This window comes from Phoca vitulina, unplaced genomic scaffold (assembly GCF_004348235.1).
Source record: "Phoca vitulina isolate PV1807 unplaced genomic scaffold, GSC_HSeal_1.0 scaffold41, whole genome shotgun sequence".
Lineage (NCBI taxonomy): Eukaryota > Metazoa > Chordata > Mammalia > Carnivora > Phocidae > Phoca > Phoca vitulina.
Window position 1 is genome coordinate 16,644,576 of NW_022589744.1, and position 20,259 is coordinate 16,664,834.

General features: G+C 55.6%; 1 protein-coding gene across 1 annotated transcript; it reads left to right on the forward strand.

The window, feature by feature from the left end:
- Positions 1–698: 698 nt before the first annotated feature.
- NARF (nuclear prelamin A recognition factor) lies at positions 699–20,010 on the forward strand. Its single transcript, XM_032429808.1, has 11 exons — positions 699–830; positions 2,321–2,401; positions 4,361–4,504; positions 7,279–7,411; positions 9,807–9,941; positions 12,282–12,400; positions 13,702–13,831; positions 14,964–15,027; positions 15,909–16,046; positions 16,709–16,866; positions 18,481–20,010. The coding sequence occupies exons 1-11, from the start codon at positions 804–806 to the stop codon at positions 18,720–18,722; spliced, it is 1,371 nt and encodes a 456-aa protein (XP_032285699.1). The 5' UTR covers positions 699–803; the 3' UTR covers positions 18,723–20,010.
- The last annotated feature ends 249 nt before the right edge of the window (positions 20,011–20,259 follow it).

Here is a 20,259-nt window from a genome sequence, read left to right on the forward strand (position 1 = left end):
ACTGAACTTTCCTAGGCATGCTTCTCATTTCTGATCATCCTGCAAAGAGCAGACACTGATTTTATAAAATGTTTATTTTCATTATTATGAGTTAAACATTTTCGTTTTAACCCTGCAGCTGGTGTCATTTCTCCCAGAAACAGTAACTACTCATTATTTGCAATTGCAAAGCAGGTGCCCGATCATCCACACACCTGCTGAGAACATCTAGTTGACTCTACTTCACACCCACCTTCGAGCTCCATCAAGGCGCCACGTGGTGCGCATTCGCGCGTGCGCACTGCCGCCAGGCCCGGCCTACGTGACGCGCCTGCGGGCGGCAATGGCGATGGCCTGGTTGAGTCTGGAGACAGGCTTAAGGTGGAGCCAAGCTGACGGACCAGACGCCCCAGGACAACTCAGGGTCGCCTCCTAGAGAGGATCTGCCTGTCAGCCCCGTGCCGCCCCCGACCCGCGAGCCGCCGAAACGGACGAGATGACCCGCCGGGCCTCCCGGGCATCCGCCGCTCTCCGCCCCCGCGCGCTCCGATTGGCTCCAGGGCCTGGCCCGCCCCTTCCCGGGGCTGTCATTGGCCTAGGCGGAGACATGTGGGCGGGAGCCGCACCGCACTATCTGCGCTCCTATTGGTTTAGTGTTGTGGCCCGCCCCTTCCCGGCGCTCTCATTGGTCAAGTGGAGACGCTGGGGGTGGTGCCGTGCCGCGGGTGACTACAACAAAGGGCGGCGGGCGCCGGGCGTCTGTGACCGAGTCTCCCGGTGCTCCTCTGAGGCCGAACCCTGGCCCCTCGCCTGCCCCGCTCCAGATGAAGTGTGAGCACTGCACGCGGAAGGTGGGCCCCGCGCACTCGGGGCCGGGTATCGGTCCGGCCCGGATGGGGCTGCTCGGGGTCGGGGGTCGGTCCGGCCGGAGTCAGGGAGTTGGGGTCAGGGGGTCAGTCCGGCCGGGGTCGGGGCTGCTTGGGGTCAGGGGGTCGTTCCGGCCGGGGTCGGTGCTGCTCGGGGTCAGGGGGTCAGTCCGGCCGGGGTCGGGGCTGCTTGGGGTCAGGGGGTCGTTCCGGCCGGGGTCGGGGCTGCTCGGGGTCAGGGGGTCAGTCCTGCCGGGGTCGGGGCTGCTTGGGGTCAGGGGGTCGTTCCGGCCGGGGTCGGTGCTGCTCGGGGTCAGGGGGTCAGTCCTGCCGGGGTCGGTGCTGCTCGGGGTCAGGGGGTCGGTCTTGCCAGGGTCGGTGCTGCTCGGGGTCGGGGTCGGTCCGGCCGGGGTCGGGGCTGTTCGAGGTCGGGGGGTCAGGTCAGGTCGGGTCGAGGTCGGAGCCGGGGGTCGGAGCTGCCTGCGGTCACCGGCCTCCGGGAGCCCTGGTGCCCAGAGCGGGCGGTGCGGGCCGTGGCGCCGTCCCGGGTCCCCCGTCTCCGGGATCAGCCGCTCCGGGCTCCTGTGCGTCCGCGTCATCTCGCAGACTTGGTCTCCTGTGTGACAACTGGTTCGGGTTTTACTGGGTAGAGGGCGACTGCAGGTGGTTGGTGAGCTGCGGACCCTGAACCTGCCAGATGCCGGCGCTACTCGGGTCAGGTTTCGTTTCCAGGTGCCTTGTAGTCACGTTACATTTGGGCTCATGCTTGGTCTTTCCAGTTCTCAGTGCACTTGTTTGTCCTTTCTAAATATGTTTGAAGCCAAAGGGGAAAAAAAAAAACAGAAAAACAAACTAACTTTTGTTACCAGGCAGGGCAGTCATAGCGAGCACAGTTCTTGATGTGGATGATTGAAACACTGATGAAAACATGTTTTTGAGGAGTTTTTATACAACTTACATGATTATGGTAACAAAACAGGAATGTAGGAAGGACAGGGCTGGTCCTCCGCTCCACCTGGGTAACCTTAGTGACCGGGGTAGCCTTCCACACTTGCTTCTAGGCTGATAACGTAAAGAGCCATTCATTGTGGGGATAGGGATTTTTTGTTTGTTTTTCCAAAAATTAGAGCATATAAATATTCCATCACTTCCTCTTTTTTTATTTAACATTATACGGAGATATATTTTCAAAGCATTACACATAATTCTAGTTCATCATATTCTAAATATAACAAGTATCCAGGCTGTCGGTGTTGATTTACCTGTTGGTGGAAGGCCATGTTGCTGCTAGTTTTCAGTTACTGCAAGGACACGGATAGAGGAGGGTGTGCATGTGTGTCCACAAGTCCAGGTACTTTTGTTTTTGTAGAGAGGATTTCTACACATGAGGTTAATGGATCAGAGTGTACATACATCTTTTTAAATTGAGAGAGTCAGATTAAAAGTACTTTTATATGTTCCTTTGCTTTTTCAAGGAATGTAGTAAGAAAACAAAAACCGAGGACCAAGAGAATGCTTCAGTTGATGTACCAAGTCTGGCTCAGGAGAATGGAGAGGCAAGTAATTTCTCAGTTTTGCATTAGCCTGGAGTAAATGGCTGGGGCTGTTTTTCTTCTCTTCGAGGGCTCATGTCCCTGGCACACCACTGCTCTCAGAAGATCCTAAAGTGGTGCCCGGGGGGGGGGGGGGTTTGCCGTGGGCATGCTGGGTGGTCATTCCTAGGCATGTGACCTTTGGGACAGAAGTGCCCAAGAGCAAGTGTTCTCAGAATACACCCAGCCAAAACAAACTGTGTGAAGAACAAAGAAAAATACCATCTTCAGTCATTGATTAGAAATAGTGGTATAATATTTAAATCTCCAACTTTTTTAATGAAAAGTTTCATTCTGTAAAAGGGGAGTTTAGGTAGGTAATTTAAAAAATAATTCAAATCTCATGATCCTGTAAGTTTGTTTTTCTAGTGGTTTCTTCTCTAACTCTGTTCTTGAGGGTTTAAATCCCCCTTAGCTAGTGGTGATGGTTTGAGTTTACTGGGTAGGGGAGGTCACTCTTCCCTTGGAAAGGACTGGTACTGACTTCACTAGTGGAGAGCTGGCAACATGGACAGCAGCAGGTTTCACTTTAGTCTGGTGACCCCGACACAAGGTCTGGACTGACAGGAACTGATCTAGTCCCTCTCGTACCAGCTCTGCACTCTGGCAGCTGTAGGGCTTGGCAAGCAGCAGATGAGGCAGGCACCCAGGGTTCAAAGGCAGAAGAAGCAGGGAGTGCCTGGCGCCTCCCACACCTACCCTCTGGCCACATCACCTCGGACAGACATCTAAACCCGGGAGCCCCAGTTTCCTTATCAGTGACCTGGGGAGTTGGGTTCCTTCTCTCCCAGGGCTGTGGTTACGCAGAGATAAGGTGTGTGCACAGCCTCAGCAGGCGTCCTGCCAGCACAGTGGGCGGCACCCCCGTAGGGTGAGCAGGTCAGAGGAGGGGTGCACACAGTGGTCTGGGGGAGGGGGCAGATCATATGGGGGGGCGGGTGATGGAGGCAGGTGGTTTAAGGTGGCTAGAGCAGGGGAGAATGAGGGGAAGGACCTGGGAGATGGGGTGGTGGGGCCTGGGCAGGCCACCACAGTGGCAAAAGCAGGAAAGAGGATGCAGTGCAGGAAGCTGCGTGCAATTTGAGTTCCACAGACACTGAGCTCTCTGTGGGATGGCGGTCTGGAGCTTGGGAAAGGAAAGAGCTCCGCTGGAGGTGAAGGTTGGAGAGGTGTTGGGGGCTGGGGGAGCTGACACTGTTCTGGGAAGTGAGGCTGATTGGAGAGAAGGCAGTGGACAGTCTTCTGCAGAACGCACACGGGGGCAGAAGGAACAGGACAGGTGGGGAGGGACCAGACCTGGCCCGGGAGAGCCTGCAGAAAGGAGGACTGTGTGGTGCACAGCACACGGCAGGGAGGAAGTCCTGGGAACAGCGCAGAGTGTGCTCACGGACACCTCTGCAGGGACAGAGGGCCAGGATTCTCTGAGTAGCACAGCATTCTCTGCTGGGCCCCAGCTCTGTGCCAGGCCCTGTGCTCCAGACCCTCGGAGTGGCAGCTCTGGACCCACCTGGGAGCTTGTTAGAAGTGCAAACTCTTGGGCCCCATTCAGACCTCCTGAAGCCAGGCTACCAGCTTCCTTGGGGAGCCATGGGCCTTGATGAGTCACCAGGGAGTACAGAGCAGACTGAGAGTGGGAGTCCCCAAGGGCAACACAGAAGGGGACATAGGGAAGAGAGGCGCCGGGCCAGCTCCTGAGACACAGGAATGTAGATTTCTTCCACCATGTGATAGTGCTGTCCTGCTCCCACCCTGGATTGTCATCTGTGTGACTCCTTGGTGTCATTGTGGTGTTCTGTGGCCCTCCGGCTCTGTGTTGTCCAAGGTGTCCATGTTCTGTGTCAGTCTCGTGCTGTCATTCTCCCTAGAGAAGCACATGTTAGAGTCTTTATTCAAGAATCAGACCAAAACATCTTTCTTTTGTAGAAGGGAGAATTCCATAAGTTGGCCGATGCCAAGATATTTCTGAGTGACTGCCTGGCTTGTGACAGCTGTGTGACTGCTGAGGAAGGGCTCCAGGTTTCCCAGCAGAATGCCAAGGACTTCTTCCGCGTTCTGAACCTTAATAAGGTAGGGCTCCTGCTGGGCGGGGTGGGGGGGGGGTGGAGGTGCGGCGTGGAAGCCTCTGCTGGGCACAGCGTACATGCCTCGGCCCTGGCCCTATGTCCTTTGCTGGAGTCAACCCTCTCTAGAGCCCCCCACCCAGGGTCACGTTCCCTCACCGACGTGGTAGGACTCGAGGTCCCTAGTCTGTTCCCAGAGGCAGGGCTCTGGTCTGATGGGCTTGTCAGGCTGGGGTAAGGCTGTGGTCCCTCAGCTGTCCTGCAGAGCTGTGTCCCTCAGCTTTGGACAGGTGAAAGGAAGGGCAGATGAGGCAGAGGGGCTGAAGCGCACACCTGCGTTTGCCCCTCGCTCATGGCCGCTCTCAGGGAGCGCTCTCACACCCCACCCTGCCTGCAGCAGTGCAGGTGCCTCTGGGAGCGCCCCCCCCCCCCCCCCGCCGCCGTCTCAGTAACAGTTGGTGTGCCCGAGCAAGGCGGAGTCCGCGAGGAGTGTGGGCTTCACATGGGCACCCAGCACAGAGGACAGAGCCAAGCAGTGTTGTGCGTGTTTGCCACCACCCCTGTGGCGTGTTCCTGGCACATCAGCATTTTTAGGTCACGGTTTCAGAGAGAAATACATGTCTTTCTGTTGTCAGCATTGTGTCTCTTCCCTTCCTGGTGGTCAGGTCCCCCGGGAGGTCCATGAGCAAGCGGCAGTCCCCACCTGCTCTTGCTTGTCCTCCTCTGAACAGAATGGCTTTAGCTCCCCCCACACTAACATCTTGATTCAGACTTCAGTGGGAAGTTTTACTATTAAGTAGATGTTTGTAGAAACTTCTGGTAGAAATGCATACCAATCAGCATTTCAGCTACAGAAACTGGCATAAAGAATAAGGAAATGGTTATTTCAGGAAACTGGACATAGGGGAGGTTCTGGGTTGGTTGAGCCAGCTGCTCATGCAGTCACACTGCAGTTTCCCTTTCTGTGCTTTGCTGCCCTTCGCCCTGGGCTCAGTCTGATCCCCTGCTGGTCACAAAGCAGCTCCCTCAGGGGAGGGGACGTTTGAGTGAGAACGGAGTGAGGCCTGGAGACCTCCCTGGCAGGGCATCAGATAAAAGGATTGGAAGCACGGAGTCTGGCTTCTGGAGCTGGGGACAGACCACCCTCTGCCCTGCCTCTTCTGTTAGCAACTGGGACTCACACCAATTCCTGCTTCCACCGATTCACACTCTCTCCCGATTCCTGCTTCGACATTTCTATTAGGATGCATTCAGAAGCAGGAATCACGCCGCCTTTCCCACATCCAGTTGGGCCTGCGTGCCCCAGCTGTGAGACCAGACCAATCCTCAGACCTGTGGTGGAAGGTTTGCCCCCAAATGCCACCGTTCGGGTTTCCACTTTACTAACTGGCTGACGTCTGACCCACACAGCTCTGTCACGGTAATCCTGTATCTGCCCTAGACTCCAGGTTAGAGGGTCACAGGGGAGACTTTCTAATGCCAGCATCCTCGCCCGTGCTGCTCTCCTGGGTTATTGTGTTGGCGATGAATTGTTCATATTTTTCCAGGGATTCCTTGAGCTGCCAGTATCCGTTTTGGTTTCAGGATGTCAATAGCCTTGTGGTTTCATGTTTGTACGGCATTTTTTTAAAAAGATTTTATTTATTTGTCGGAGAGAATGAGCACAAGCAGGGAGAGTGGCAGGGAGAGGGAGAAACAGGCTCCCCACCGAGCAGGGAGCCCTATGTGGGGCTCGATCCCAGGACCCTGGGGTCATGACCTGAGCCGAAGGCAGACGCTTAACGACTGAGCCACCCAGGCATCCCACACAGTATTTTTTTTTTTTTTTAAAGATTTTATTTATTTATTTGAGAGAGAGAGAATGAGAGAGAGCGAGTACATGAGAGGGGGGAGGGTCAGAGCGAGAAGCAGACTCCCTGCCGAGCAGAGAGCCCGATGCAGGACTCCATCCAGGGACTCCAGGATCATGACCTGAGCCGAAGGCAGTCGCTTAACCAACTGAGCCACCCAGGCGCCCCACACAGTGTTTTTTAGAACAGTTTATAGAAGGTGAGAATGATCCACTCCTTAAAAATATCCTACAATTTGGGGAGCCTGGGTGGCTCGGTCAGTTAAGCGTCTGACTCTTGGTTTCGGCTCTGGTCATGATCTTGGGGTCATGAGATCGAGCCCTGCGTTGGGCTCTGTGCTGAACGTGGAACCTGCTTAAGTCTCTCTCTCTCTCTCCCTCTGCCTTTGCCCCACCCCCTGCTCTTTCTTCTTCTCTTTTTAAAAAAAACACACACACACACACACACACACGCATACATACGTATATGTATACATGTACGCAAATATATATATCCTACAGTTTGCCAGAATGACCAGGGACTGAGGCCTCTCTGGGGATAGATCTCTGGACACTGTTTCAGTGTGTATGTATTTTGTTCTAATTGAAACATATTGGTGTGTGTGTATTTTTAAATTGTTATTGGGTCATTTCAGTTATTTGTGGGCCAATATTGTAATTTTTTTTCCTTTAAAATTATCCACTTTCATTCAGGTATTCGCATTTATTGATAAGAGTATTGTTTTTAAAAATTGACAAAATCTCTTGGGATGTCACACTTTTTAATCCTAATTTTTTTTTCCGTTTCCTTAATTATACTTGCTAGTGCACGTATATTTTATCAGTGTTCTCATAGAGCACTTACTCGTTCTGTGTGACGGGATTTTTCATCATGGTGTCTCACTTCACTCTGTATGCACCACACATGTGACGCTCTTCTCTGTTTCTCCCAGAAATGTGATACCTCACAGCACAAGGTGCTGGTCGTGTCCGTGTGTCCTCAGTCTCTGCCTTACTTTGCTGCCAAATTCCGCCTCAGTGTGACTGATGCATCTAGAAGACTCTGCGGCTTCCTCAAAAGTCTTGGTGAGGCACCTTGATATTGTTGTGAGTCTACAAGGCCAGCTTACAGCTGTGCTTTGTGTCTCCAGAGTTCAGCTCCCAGGGGCACAGCCTAGACCAGACTTCCACAAGCACCTCAAGAAACGTAAGGGGACCTGCCTCTGACCCGCGACAGGCGGGCGTCCCTCACCCCCTTGCTGTGCAGACGGGTGTGGTGTGATGTCTGTGGCTGGCCCCCCAGGAGCAGCAGGTGATGGGGTGGCGGGGACACATAGGAGGCTCCTGCGCTCCTGCGCTCGCTGAGGAGTATGGTCTCGCCCCGGCTCCCAGGGCCCACGGAGGGCATGTGATAGAGCATCACATCTGCAAGATGACCGGCATCTGGTTTCCCAGGATGCTCTCTGAAGAGCAGAGCAGGGAGGGAGTGGGCTGTCTCCTGTGCACAAAAAAGGAAGATAGTCCCTCTCAAATATGCCCAAGAGCTCAAATGTGAATGAGCTGGAATGGTACCATCCACAGTAGCGATGAGAAGGCTTCTGTGTCATCCACTGTTGTTAGACTGCTCAACCCCGAGCCCCCACCCCACCCCACCCTCTGTGGAGGGTCTGCCCCCCGGGGTGTCCTCATGCACATGACCACCAGGCGGGCTCAGGAGAGTAGAACTGGAGGCATTCTTCAACATGAGCTTCGATTTTTCTGCAGTGGCTTCTTTTTTTTTTTAAAAAAAAGATTTTATTCATTTATTCATGAGAGACAGAGGGAGAAAGAGAGAGAGAGGCAGAGAGAGAAGCAGACTCCCCGCGGAGCAGGGAGCCCAACACAGGTCTCCATCCCAGGACCCTGGGATTATGACCTGAGCCGAAGGCAGACGCTTAACCGACTGAGCCACCCAGGTGCCCAGTGGCTTCTTTTTTTAAGATTGATTGATTTTAGAGAGAGTGTTTGTGCAAGCACGTCAGCCGGGGGAGGGCCAGAGGGAGAGGGAATCCCAAGCAGACTCCCTACTGAGCACAGAGCCCAACACGGGGCTTGATCCCAGGACCCTGAGATCATGACCTGAGCCAAAACCAAGAGTCAAATGCTTAACCAACTGAGCCACCCAGGCAGCCTGCAGTGGCTTTTAAAGACCTAAACACGTGGGGGATTACTAATAAAATAAGGTGACACTTGGAATAAACACCTGCTCCTTAGAGCACTTGGCGTGGACTGGTTTCTCCACGCACTGCCTGCTACCAAACTAGGCCACAGCCACGAGCATGGGTGTAGTCATTCCTTCATGCTCGTGATCTGAAAAAGCTTCAGGTTTTACCAAAGTTCCTAGATACTCTCTCTTTTCATAGTGAAAGGCCGTATTTGGGGAGAGAATTTTTTAAAGAAAAGAGTTGGGCATATATATATCCATAGGAAAACTGACTTAGGGTAATACTTTTAAGATGATACTTAGGCGTTACAATGTTTCTTTTTAAGAAAAATTATCTGGCTGCAGATAATGTTATTTAATCTACTTTGTTAAAATTATTAAAAGTATATGTTTTGTTTTAGGCTTATGTGCCAATATTAAAAAAATTTATTATTAAAAGACAGCTAAAAAGAGGCACCTGGGTGGGATAGTCAGTTAAGCCTCCAACTCTTGATTTCGGCTCAGGTCATGATCTCAGGGTCCTGGGAGTAAGCTCCACGTCGGACTCTGTGCTCAGTGCGGAGTCTGCTTCTCCCTCTCACTTTGCCCCTCCCCCTGCTTGCACACTCTCTCTCAAATAAATCTTTTTTTAAAAATGCTAAAAGCTTAAAAAAGAAGAAAAAAAGATAGCTAGTTACAAATCAGCATAAAAATTATGGCCATCAGAAAGGTTTGGGCTGGGGATGCCTGGGTGGCTCAGTTGGTTAAGTGGCTGCCTTCGGCCCAGGTCATGATCCCAGGGTCCTGGGATCGAGTCCCACATCGGGCTCCTTGCTCAGCAGGGAACCTGCTTCTCCCTCTCTCTCCCTCTGCTTGTGTTCTCTCTGTCAAATAAATAAAATCTTTAAACAAAAAAAAAAAGAAAGGTTTGGGCTGCCAGTTTATTTAAAGATACCAAGGATCATCACAGACTGAAATCTAACCACTGACTGGAAGAGAGTGCTGCTGGTATCTTGTAATCTTCTGTTAACTTTATGGCTACTGTGAGGTGTTTACGTAAGTGTAGATGTAGAGAGAACGAGAGGAAGCAAGAGAGAAAACATACATATTTTCTTATGAAAAATGATCCACGTTTATTGTTTGAAGGAAAAGGTAAGACACAGTCCTGGGCTTATGCAGTTTGTGGTGCAAAGGAGGTGAGAGGGAGGCACAGAGCTCGGGGGTGCCTGTGGAGTCTGCAGACTCCCAGGGGGTCCTCCGTTAGGTGATGAGAAGCTGAACGCGCCCTCTTTCCTGCAGGGGTGCACTATGTCTTCGATACAACAATAGCAGCGGATTTCAGCATCCTGGAGAGTCAGAAAGAATTCGTGCGTCGATACCAGCAGCACAGCGAGGAAGAGCCAGCGCTGCCCATGCTCACCTCCGCCTGTCCAGGTGAGCGCCCAGGGCCAGTTGCCACGCCTCCGTGTGCCAGAGGCACCGTTTCTCACGGGTCTGCGTTAGGGGCAGGAGCAGAGATGGGTGAGATCAGAGGTCACAGGCCCAACACACTGGGCGTCCTAGACCAGGAGGGAGTGGAGTGCTGGTGGGGACCCCAGCAGGCCCACCCCAGAGCCCCCCACCTCACTCAGCCCCTGCTTGGTGCACACTGGCCACCTCCGCCCCCTCCCCCCCGCATCTGGCCTGATACTTGCTGCATCCAGGGTCTTGAGCTCTTCAAGTCTGTTCATGTGTAGGTTTGGAGCTTCTAGAATGTTCTTCCTAGATGATGATGCACTTTCCCTCGGGAGTTCTTTATACCCAAGTATGTCAGAACTCTAACTAGTTCAGGTTCATGTCATCTCTCAAGTTCAGGGACATGAGGTGAGATTTGGTTCAAAATTAAACCTTGTCTACAATCAGCATTGTCCTTTTTGCTTCCCTACGACAGGGTAAGGAGATGAAAGCAACATCAAGGTCAGATGATCTGACCTGACAGATAGAATCAGGGCTGTGGGCAGTCCTGTGCTGGCTCGCTGGGCACGGCTTTCTCATGCGGGGCTCCTAGGTCTTGGGGTGTGCTTGCTGCCCACACACTGAGGGATGTCTCCTGTGGGGTGTACCGCTGCAGAGCTCCTGGGTGCCTCGTGCCAGGCCACTTCTCCAAGCACATCCCCTCTTGTCCCGTCCCGTCAGTGGTGGCCCGGGGGAGGGGGCAGTCTGCAGTTCTACAGGGAAGGGCCAGCGCCCAGGTAGGACGTGGGTGCTGTTGTCACCCCCATGCTGCTGTGAAGCCCACAGTCGCTTCTCCGTTCTCGTGTCTCCATGGGAGCCGGCAGGGGCTGTCCAGGCCACAGGCTGGTGTGTCTGCCCCCCGGGCAGCGTTCAGTAACAAGTTCCTGATCAGAGGTTTCCTCAGGAAAGTGCTAACCTGTCTGGTTTCAGATGCAGGGCGCCAGGGGCCCTGGGACCCTGGTTCCTCCTCCCCGTCCCTGCTCGGTCCTCTGCCCCGCAGGCTGGGCATCCTCCCTGGGCCCCAGCCCTTACCTCCTGCTAAACGTTGCTGCTGTGTGGTGCCCCTGGCCAGCCCACAGCAGCTTGCCTGCAGCACAGAGATGCCATCTGCCGGAGAGCCGCGTCTGGAGGTGCCAGCCTGGTACTGAGGCCGGGGTGGGCGGGGCCTTGCCAGGCCAGACTCGCGGTGCGTGGGGCCTTGGGCCCCCAAAGGCCCACTGTTTTTGGCAGTTTTTTGTTTTTAATGTTGAGAGGCAAGGGATAAGGAGAGTCCCTCCATGGTGAACGCTGTGAATTGTGTAAGACTGATGAATCACAGACCTGTACCCCTGAAACAAGTAATACATCATATGGTAATAAAAAAACCAGAGAGTTCCTCCAGGGACCGCTCTCTAGGAGCTTCTGTGGGTCACCGCAGACGTTTCCTGTGCACGCTCAGGCCTACATGCAGGTGATGGTTACGGGGTTTGAGTTTGTTCAGACGGGATTGTCGCGTCGTCTCGCACTCCTGCTGCTCTCCTGGCCAGGAGTGGTCACAGGAAGGCAGCTGGCTGTCCCTGGGGTCTGGTGCGCAGCTTCTCACTCTGCCTCTGTGCTCCCCCGTGGTGCTGTGGTGTGCACACCTGTCCGTGGCGTCTGCCTCTCGCCAGGCCATGCCCAGGAGGTGAAGGATGCGGGCTCTGGCTCCCGCAGGTCTTCTCTGACCCCTGTTCCCCCTGGACGCCCCAGCAGCAGGGGTGAGCCCAGAGGGCACAGCGGCCTTTGGCAGCTCAGGAAATGCTCAGTACCAAGCTGCGTGCTTAGGCGTAGAGCATGTGTGCTATTTCTCACTGTCACCTGGGTGTGTGAAATTCTGTCCTTGCCCTAAAAAGTGGGCAGTTGTTGGCTGTTAACTTCCAATAGGTGAGTGAAGCTGGGTGGGCTTTGTGGCTGCTGATGACAAGAACAGCTGTGCAGTGGGCACAGCTGAGTGGGGGCCAGTGCCCTGGGAAGATGCTCCTCTGAGCTTGTTCTCCTCTTTGGGGGGATCCAGTGTACCAGTTTTCACTTCCTTCCACTCCATCCTCTCTGGTCAAGGGCTGGCAGGGGCATCTTCCAGTCTAGGGCATATGCAACTAGGGTCCTTGGGGCCCAAGGTGCCACGAATTCCCTGGGAGGTCACATGAAGAGGTGTCTGGCTTTACCCCAAGTGATGGGGTCTGGGAGCTCAGAATTCCTTGTGTGTGACGGAAAGGAGAAGGAAGCCACTGTGAGGAGGTGACAGGACCGTTCTCTCCCCAGGCTGGGTCCGATACGCCGAACGGGTGCTGGGCCACCCTGTTACCCCCCACCTCTGCACCGCCAAGTCTCCCCAACAGATCATGGGCTCTCTGGTAAAGGATTACTTCGCCAGACGGCAGGTAAGCTGATCACCTCCCACAGGGCAGCACACGGGCTAGGAGATGGGGGACGTTCCCACCGGGCACATCCAGGGTGGTCTTGGCCCTAGACTGAGTGGAAACACTGTCTATCCGGGTAAGCGGCGGTGGGAGGCCCTGGCCTTGCCCCCGGAGATGCTTGCAGTGAAGGAGGCCCTGTGTGGGGTCCTGGCCTGTCCCCCAGACCACAGTGAGTAGGCATGCGACTCCCTTAGCCACTTCTGCCTTCACATGATGGGAAAACTCCCAGCCAGGCTCCTAAAGACCTTCCCACGTCCCTCACCTGCCCCGGGTCCCCCCGTGGGTGGCACCCCATGTTTAGCTGGTCCCTGTGCTGTCCCTCCCCACTGCAGGCCCCCACTCAGACCCCCTGCATGCCATCCAGGGCCACCTCAGGAACCCTGGCAGAGGCCAAGCCTGGTTCCTTCCGGAGGTCCCTGACACCCCAGTGGCGCCCATGATGTGGCCCCCTCCTGTGGTCGCTTCCCCAGCTGCCAGAGTGCCCATGGTCCTCCTCAGTCAGAGGATACATCTCTCCAGGGAACCAGTGAGGTCTGGCCCTGGAGAAACTGGAGAACACAGCGATAATAGGGACCCCACAGACCCAAAGCCGTTTTAGGAAGCCACACGCCTTTGACACCCTTGTTCACTTTGGGGGCAGAAAAATGGACTTTGGGACTTTATCCCTCATGCTTGCCCCACCCCCACTGTTGGGGGAATCCAGGAGTGTGCCAGTCCTCGAGGGTCACTGGTCCTGTGGGCCTGCTGAGGGACAGCCGGGCACCGTCCTCGGGCTTTGCCCCGAGTAGGGCCTTTCTGCCGAGGCCACTTGGCAACTTCCCGCTGCTGGTGTGACTGCCGATTCCAGCTCAGCCTCAGGCACCACAGGGGCTACCCGAATAGGTGTCATTGGGAAGCTTCCGGAAAGTTGGAGGGTCAGCCAGCCCGGGCGACTGTCCAGCAGTGGCTTATCCTTAATGGTGTTTGGTCAGCGTGTGCATAGGTCTGGGGGAGGAAGCTGGTTCAGCTCTCTGAGCTCTTCCCCGGCATCTCAGGCTGCTGGACCTTCCGGGCTCTGGGTGGCTTGGCCCCGAGGTGGGCGATCGTGCGGCTGCGAGCGCAGGTCACAGCTTGGTCTGCAGGAGGCTGGGCTCAGATCCACAGTGGCCTCAGCACGTGAGAAAGCACCTTGGTCGGGGTGGGGGGGAGTTGTGGGCACCAGCTTTCAGCTGCCCCTCCTCACTTCCCCACAGCCCCAAGCAGGGTTTGCTCTTTCTCCCCAGAACCTGTCCCCCGACAAGATTTTCCATGTTATTGTGGCTCCTTGCTATGATAAGAAACTGGAGGCCCTTCGAGAAGACTTTCCCACGGCTTCCCACGGCTCCCGGGGTGCTGACTGCGTACTAACCTCAGGTGAGGGGTGGGCGGGCTGGGTACGACTGGGGCCTCTGGCCGGTCGTCCTCTGAGGTCACGACAGGACCCCCGAGGGCTTGACTGCAGGGAAGTGGAGGGGGCAGCGCTCGCACAGCATGGAGAAGTCCCATATGAGACAGAGACCCTGCCGACAGAGCAAACATGCACTTGGCAACACAGTGAGGTTTTCTCATTTAGAGTCAAGCTGGGGGCCCGTGGTGCTCCAGTGACTTTGGCAGCAGCCCCCGTCCAGTGCGCCTGGCGGAGGGCCTGCAGCAGGTTCTCTGTGTGCTGGGGTGGAAATGATTCTCTGGTGCCCTCAAGAGCCGCTCAGCAGAACGCTGCCGTCAAGGGGTGGCTTTCGTCTGCTAACCCCGAGCGGCTGCACTTCAGACCCCCGCACCGTGTAGGCAGGGTGACCAGCTCTCGGGGACAGTGACTCCTGGGCATGGGTCCCCTGACCTGAGACTCCAGCAAGAGGACCGCTATGGAAGGGCCCCCGGCGCACAGGCCCCGGGGGAAGGGAGACAGGAGGACATTTGCTTACCTGGTAAATGGCGGGTTTTCATGAGAACCATAGGCAGACCTCTATCTTGAATGCAGAATCAGTTTTACTGTTTTTCTCACATGTTGAGTCATCTTGTGTGCATGTAATGCCATGGCGGTTGATGTAAACATTCGCTGTCTCCAGCAAGGGTTTCTGGGGACCGTGGTGTAAAGGGAAGTAAGACAGTGGTGCTGATTCTCAGTTCATCTCTGCACACCACCGTACGCTATGTAAATGCAGCCACTGTGTCTTGGTGCTCTGTCCACAGGCAGCTATACCCAAAAGTTTTCTGCTTCAGAAACAAAAACACGGAGAGATTGTTTGCAAAATCCCTTGTTTCAAGGGCAGAAGGAGGAATTGGACTCTTCTCTTACATTTTATCAGAATTTTTCACATATTAGTGTTCTGCTGCGCTAGAGATGGGTTCCTGCCCTCTGTAAGAGTGACAGTGCCCAAGGTCACCTTAACAGAAGCTCCCGTGGGGGAGATAATCTTGGAAGCAGCTCCTGAGGAAGCGTGATGTCCTGCCGGCCTGGGCTGGGTGGGTCCTTCCATGGTGCCTTACGCCTCTTCTTTGTCTGTAGGTGAAATCGTTCAGATAATGGAGCAAAGTGACCTCGCAGTGAAAGACGCTGCCGTTGACACTCTGTAAGTGACTTTTGCAGGCAGGGGCACCTTGTTGGTGGCCTCCCTCCTTCATGAGGAGGCTGTGGGCGGCAGAGAGATGGGGGTGTGGGGGCCCCCTGACCTGGGGTTGCCACTTGCTGTGTCGCGGCTCGGCGCCCACCACGACCCTAGGCCGTCTTCCCAGCTCTCCAGTGGAACATGAGCGGGGCCCTGGTGTGCAGTGCCGCCGACTGGGGGTGTGGGGAGTTGGGTTTCCGTAGGGATATTTACATGTCCGCACCCTCCACTTCTGAATTCCATGGGTCCCTGGCATTGTGTGTCTGGACCTGCCTGAGGCTGGGTCACCTCTGGGGAAAAGCAGCTCCCTCGGGTCCCTTTGCACTAAGAACAGCAGGCCAGGGTTCTGCTGTCCTGGTAATCCTAACCGATGACCAGCACTCCCACCACATGCATGTCTTGGGCTCCGCGCAGGGCGAGCGAGGGCTGCTCGGCAGTCACAGCCCTTTTGTGGAAGGCTGCCCTGAGGTGTATAGAATTGAAGCGGCTTCAGTGCCTGTGGCCTGAGCCTGTGCTTGTTCTTGTCCCCACTGGGGCGCGTGCACACGCTCTCAGGTGGCCCTCAGATTCCCAGCTCTGTCCCAAGTGTCCCAGGTGTCAAGGTCTGGGGGACGCGCTGATGGTGCAGCAGACAAGGAGTAGCCAGCCAAGCGCACGGAGTGGGGCTTCAGCGGCTGCTTTGGCATCGGGGGTCACAGATGACTGCCTGTGCTGATCTTTAAAACTCAGTAACATGAGATCCTTGCCTAAAGTCTAAATATCTGTACAGAATTTCTCTTTTCATGGGGGATCCTAAGCCTGTGGCAGTCTGACTCCTACTTGCTGTTGCTCTTCTGCCTGGCAAGGTTTGGAGGCCTGAAGGAGGAAGAGGTGAGGCGCCATGACGGAGCCAGCTCCGACGGGTACCTGGCGCACGTCTTCAGGCACGCGGCCAAGCAGCTGTTTGACGAGGATGTGGGCGAGGTCACCTACCGCACCCTGAGGTCTGCCTGTGCGGTCAGCACTGCTGTCCGGGCACACTGCCCAAAGCCGGGGGCGTGCGCGCGTGTGTGAGCTGGGGTGGGGGGCTGTCTCATTTATAGGGCTTAGAATAGCCAAGACCAAAAAGCCTTGTTTTTATTCAGGTCTTTCATTTTGCTAACATTTCAAACTTAGATTAGAAAATGATTGTCAGCCATAGAGGAAGGACTCTAGATTAAAATCATTTTGTTGGGGCGCCTGCGGGGCTCAGTCGTTGAGCGTCTGCCTTCAGCTCAGGTCATAATCTGGGGTCCTGGGATCAAGCCCCAAGTTGGGCTCCCTGCTCAGCGGGAAGCCCGTTTCTCCCTCTCTCTCTGCCTCTGCCCCTCCTCCTCGCTTGTGCACTCTCTCTCTCTCTGTGTGTCTCAATTAAAATAAAAATCTTAAAAAAAAAAAAAATCCAGGGGCGCCGGGGTGGCTCAGTCTGAGCGTCTGCCTTCGGCTCAGGTCATGGTCCCAGGGTCCTGGGATCGAGCCCCACATCGGGCTCCCTGCTCTGCAGGAAGCCTGCTTCTCCCTCTCCCACTCCCCCTGCTTGTGTTCCCTCTCTCGCTGTCTCTCTCTGTCAAATAAATAAATAAAATCTTAAAAAAAAAAAAAAAAATCCACTGTGTTCATCTTACAGAAACAAAGACTTCCAGGAGGTCACCCTTGAAAAGAATGGGGAGGTTCTGTTACGCTTCGCTGCTGCGTACGGCTTTCGAAACATCCAGAACGTGGTTCTGAAACTGAAGAAGGGCAGGTTCCCGTACCACTTCGTGGAGGTGCTCGCCTGCCCCGGGGGTAAGCCGCGGGGTCTGGGCCACACTGCCCCCACAGACCCTGAGGACGCAGGCCCTCGTGGGCTGCCCCAGGCCTTGCTCGGTTCTGACCGCTCTGTGGGACTGTGGATGCTGCCCTGGTGGTTGTGACACAGTGGTCCCTCTCCTTCCCTTACCACATAGCAGAAGAGCCAGGTGTCCCCTTAGAACGCCCCTGGGGACACAGTCCCAGAGAAGAGCCGCCGCTCGGGTGGCACCAGCGGAGAGCCTGACCTGGTTCAGATGGCCCCGCCCGTAGCCAGGCTCTGTCCTGAGGGATGGACTGGGCGGGGGTGGGGAGGACCGACGGGAGGCGCCAGGGCAGGGGTCCCACAGCAGAGGCCAGGGACTTGCTGCTGGAGTGGGTACGGGTGTCCGGGGAGAGGATGCTGTGGCCTCCAGGTGGGTGTGGGGCCACCTGTGCCCTACTGAGGGGGGAAGGCCCACAAGGCTCCAGCCTGCCTAAGGAGAGGAGGCGTGGCCAGGGTGCTGGCGAAAACCTGCCGGCTTCGGGAGGGCATGTGGGGGTGTGGAGGACCTGGCACAGTGAGGATGAGGAGGCAGTGGTGAGCTGGGTCTGCGGTGGAGGGGCTAGGGTGTCCAGCTCCCCTGAGCCACGGGTGGGGCTGTGCCCTAACAGCGGGGGAGCCGGGGCCAGGGGTCTGAGGACAGGAGCAGGCCTTGGGAGAGTGGGCTCCCTGGGAAAGTGAGCGCAGTCACCTGCCATGGCTGAGTGTCTTCGAGATTTGAGCTCAAAAGTGCAGCTGGGTGGAGGGATGCCTGGATGGCTCAGTGGGTGAAGCGTCTGCCTTCGGCTCAGGTCATGATCCCGGGGTCCTGGGATCGAGTCCCGCGTCGGGCTCCCTGCTCAGTGGGGAGCCTGCTTCTCCCTCTGCCGCTCCCCCTCGCTCATGCTTTCTCTCTCTCACTCTTTCTCTCTCAAATGAATAAATAAAATCTTTTTAAAAAGTAAAATAATAAAATAAAATCTTTTTTTAAAAAAGTGCAGCTGGTGGGTCCTGCCAAGGGACAAGTGGAGAGGGGCTTGGCCAGGGTGGCAGTTTGCTACAGATTCTTTTAAATCAACTTAACCGTATAAATCTGACATTATTTAATACATTTGAGAGTAAATAGCACCAGGACGTGGGAGTTGGACCCTTTATCCAGGCTGTGGTGCCCGGGTGCATGGGCTCTGGTGCGGGGTCGTGGGTCCCCGCCCCCTCCCCATTCCCGCCCTTTGGGGACCCACGCCCAGAGGCTTTATGAGACGCTATGGTGTGGCTTCCCGTTCGCAGTCTTCCTGCTCTTCTGGAAGTCCAGATCTGCATACACAGCCAGCCAGTTCTAGAGGCTGGCAGCTCACTTCACTTTTAGGTAAAAAACGTTTCCTGGATAAGGTATGTAGGTAAGACTCGGGAGCGTAAGGGGCTGTGCGCCTGTAACCTGGGGTTCTTGAGGCCTCGGGGCCCACACGTCCAGAGTCAGCTCCAGGCTCTGGTCCCACGGTGCTGCACACCACTGCTGTTCCTTTCCTGCTCCAGAACCATCCCTTGAAAGCGAACGGAGGCAAAGCATAAGGTCCCTGCTTGTCTTTCAGGGTGTTTAAACGGCAGAGGCCAAGCCCAGGCCGAGGATGGGCGCGCAGACAAGGCGCTGCTGCGGCAGATGGAAGGCATCTACGCGGACGTCCCTGTGCGGCCCCCGGAGACCAGCGCCCACGTGCAGGAGCTGTACCAGGAGTGGCTGGACGGGGCCGACTCCCCCAGAGTCCAGGAGGCCCTGCACACCATGTACCAGGGCCCAGGGCTCCCTGCGGTCAGCCGAGACATCAAGTGGTGAAGGTCGGCCCGGCCGGGAGGCAGGCTCCGTCAGCTGCCCGGGGAGGGAGGCGCGGCTGAGCGAGGGCATCAGACACACCGCAGGGACACCGCTCGGCTTCTCAGCTGCTACCTTGGTTTTCAGAATTCTCTACCCCTGTTTGCTGGGGGCTCCCTCGCTGTTTGATGTGGTGCTATGTCTTCGTGACGTGTGCGACTGGAATATTTTGACATGAGAGGAGGATTGCCCCAATTTAAGTATTCTTTTATCTTAAGACTGAAAAATATCCCAAAGAACAAGAGTGAAGACAAACTATTATCTTTTAGGCCTAAAAAAAAAATCCAAAAAGTGTCCTGTGAAGAGCTAGGACCCCAAAAGTTCGGGTTCATGTGCCTCAGAGAGATCACGTGAGGAGATGACAGGAGGCGGGCCGCTGCAGGGCATGTGGGGCCGCAGTCCACAGTCTGCCCCAATCGGCTCTTATTTTTACCCACTTACATTTCTCCTGAAATGTTTTTGCCAGATTGTGAGTCAATTGCATCCTTTTGGAATCGGGGGCTGGTACATAAATCTGGGTTTCCAGGTTTTCTGGCCACGGTGGTCCACGTCTCTCACTGCTGGGCTGCCAGAGAGCGGCAGGCGGCAGCCCCTCCCGGGACCAGAGCGCTGACCTGGGGGCCCTGTGGGTGCTGCTGCTGTAGGCCCCAGACCCGCACCTGGTCATTCAGCCACTGAGGTGGCCTCACCTTGAGGCGGGGAGGCCTGGCAGGGCTGCCAGCTACCTACAGACGGAAGGACACAGATGGGCTACCCGTGTAAGCCAGGCCGTGCGACCGAGAGGCAGTCACCTCCGTCCCTCCTGATCCTGCTGCCGTCATGCCGCCCCCCAGCCTGTGCTTCTTGAGGGGCTCTCCTCCTGCCGCCCGTGCTGCTCCTGTGGGCGCACCTTAAGGAGGAAGAGGGAAAGCAGTTGACCCACAAACAGGGCTCGCAAGCAGCCAGAAATGTCCGGAATCGTGGCGCTCCACATCGGGCGTGTCCTTGAAATGAAAGACCTCTGCCAACAGCCTGGAGTTGGATTTTCAAAGCACTTGGATTTTGTTAACACGAGTGATGATGCTCCTCTTGAACCCTCATGCCGTAAAGCCTCCGCGGGCTCCGTTCCCCTCATCGCGTTCTGTATCGTGTTGTACCGGTGTACCTGTCCGGGGTGATAGCTGGGTATTGTGTGAAACTGTATATTTCTTTCAGTCTGTTCATAATCGGGTTCATCCTCTACGGTAACTGATTATGGAATAAACAGTTGAAGAATGGGTCTGTGTGTGGAGAATCCGTGAACCTGGTGCTCCTCCCAGCCAGGGGCCAGGGTGTGCTCTGCGACAGATGCGTATGTCACACGGGGCGCGCCCTCCCTCACCTCACCTCGCACTTCTCCAGCCAACAACTGGCTCAGAGCAGGAGCGCTGTCCTCCTGTGTCTCCTCAGTGGGCCTCCAAAGCCACCAGCCAAGTGTGCGGTCAGTTCCTCTTGCTTCAAAAGCAGCCCCTTCCAGCTCCAG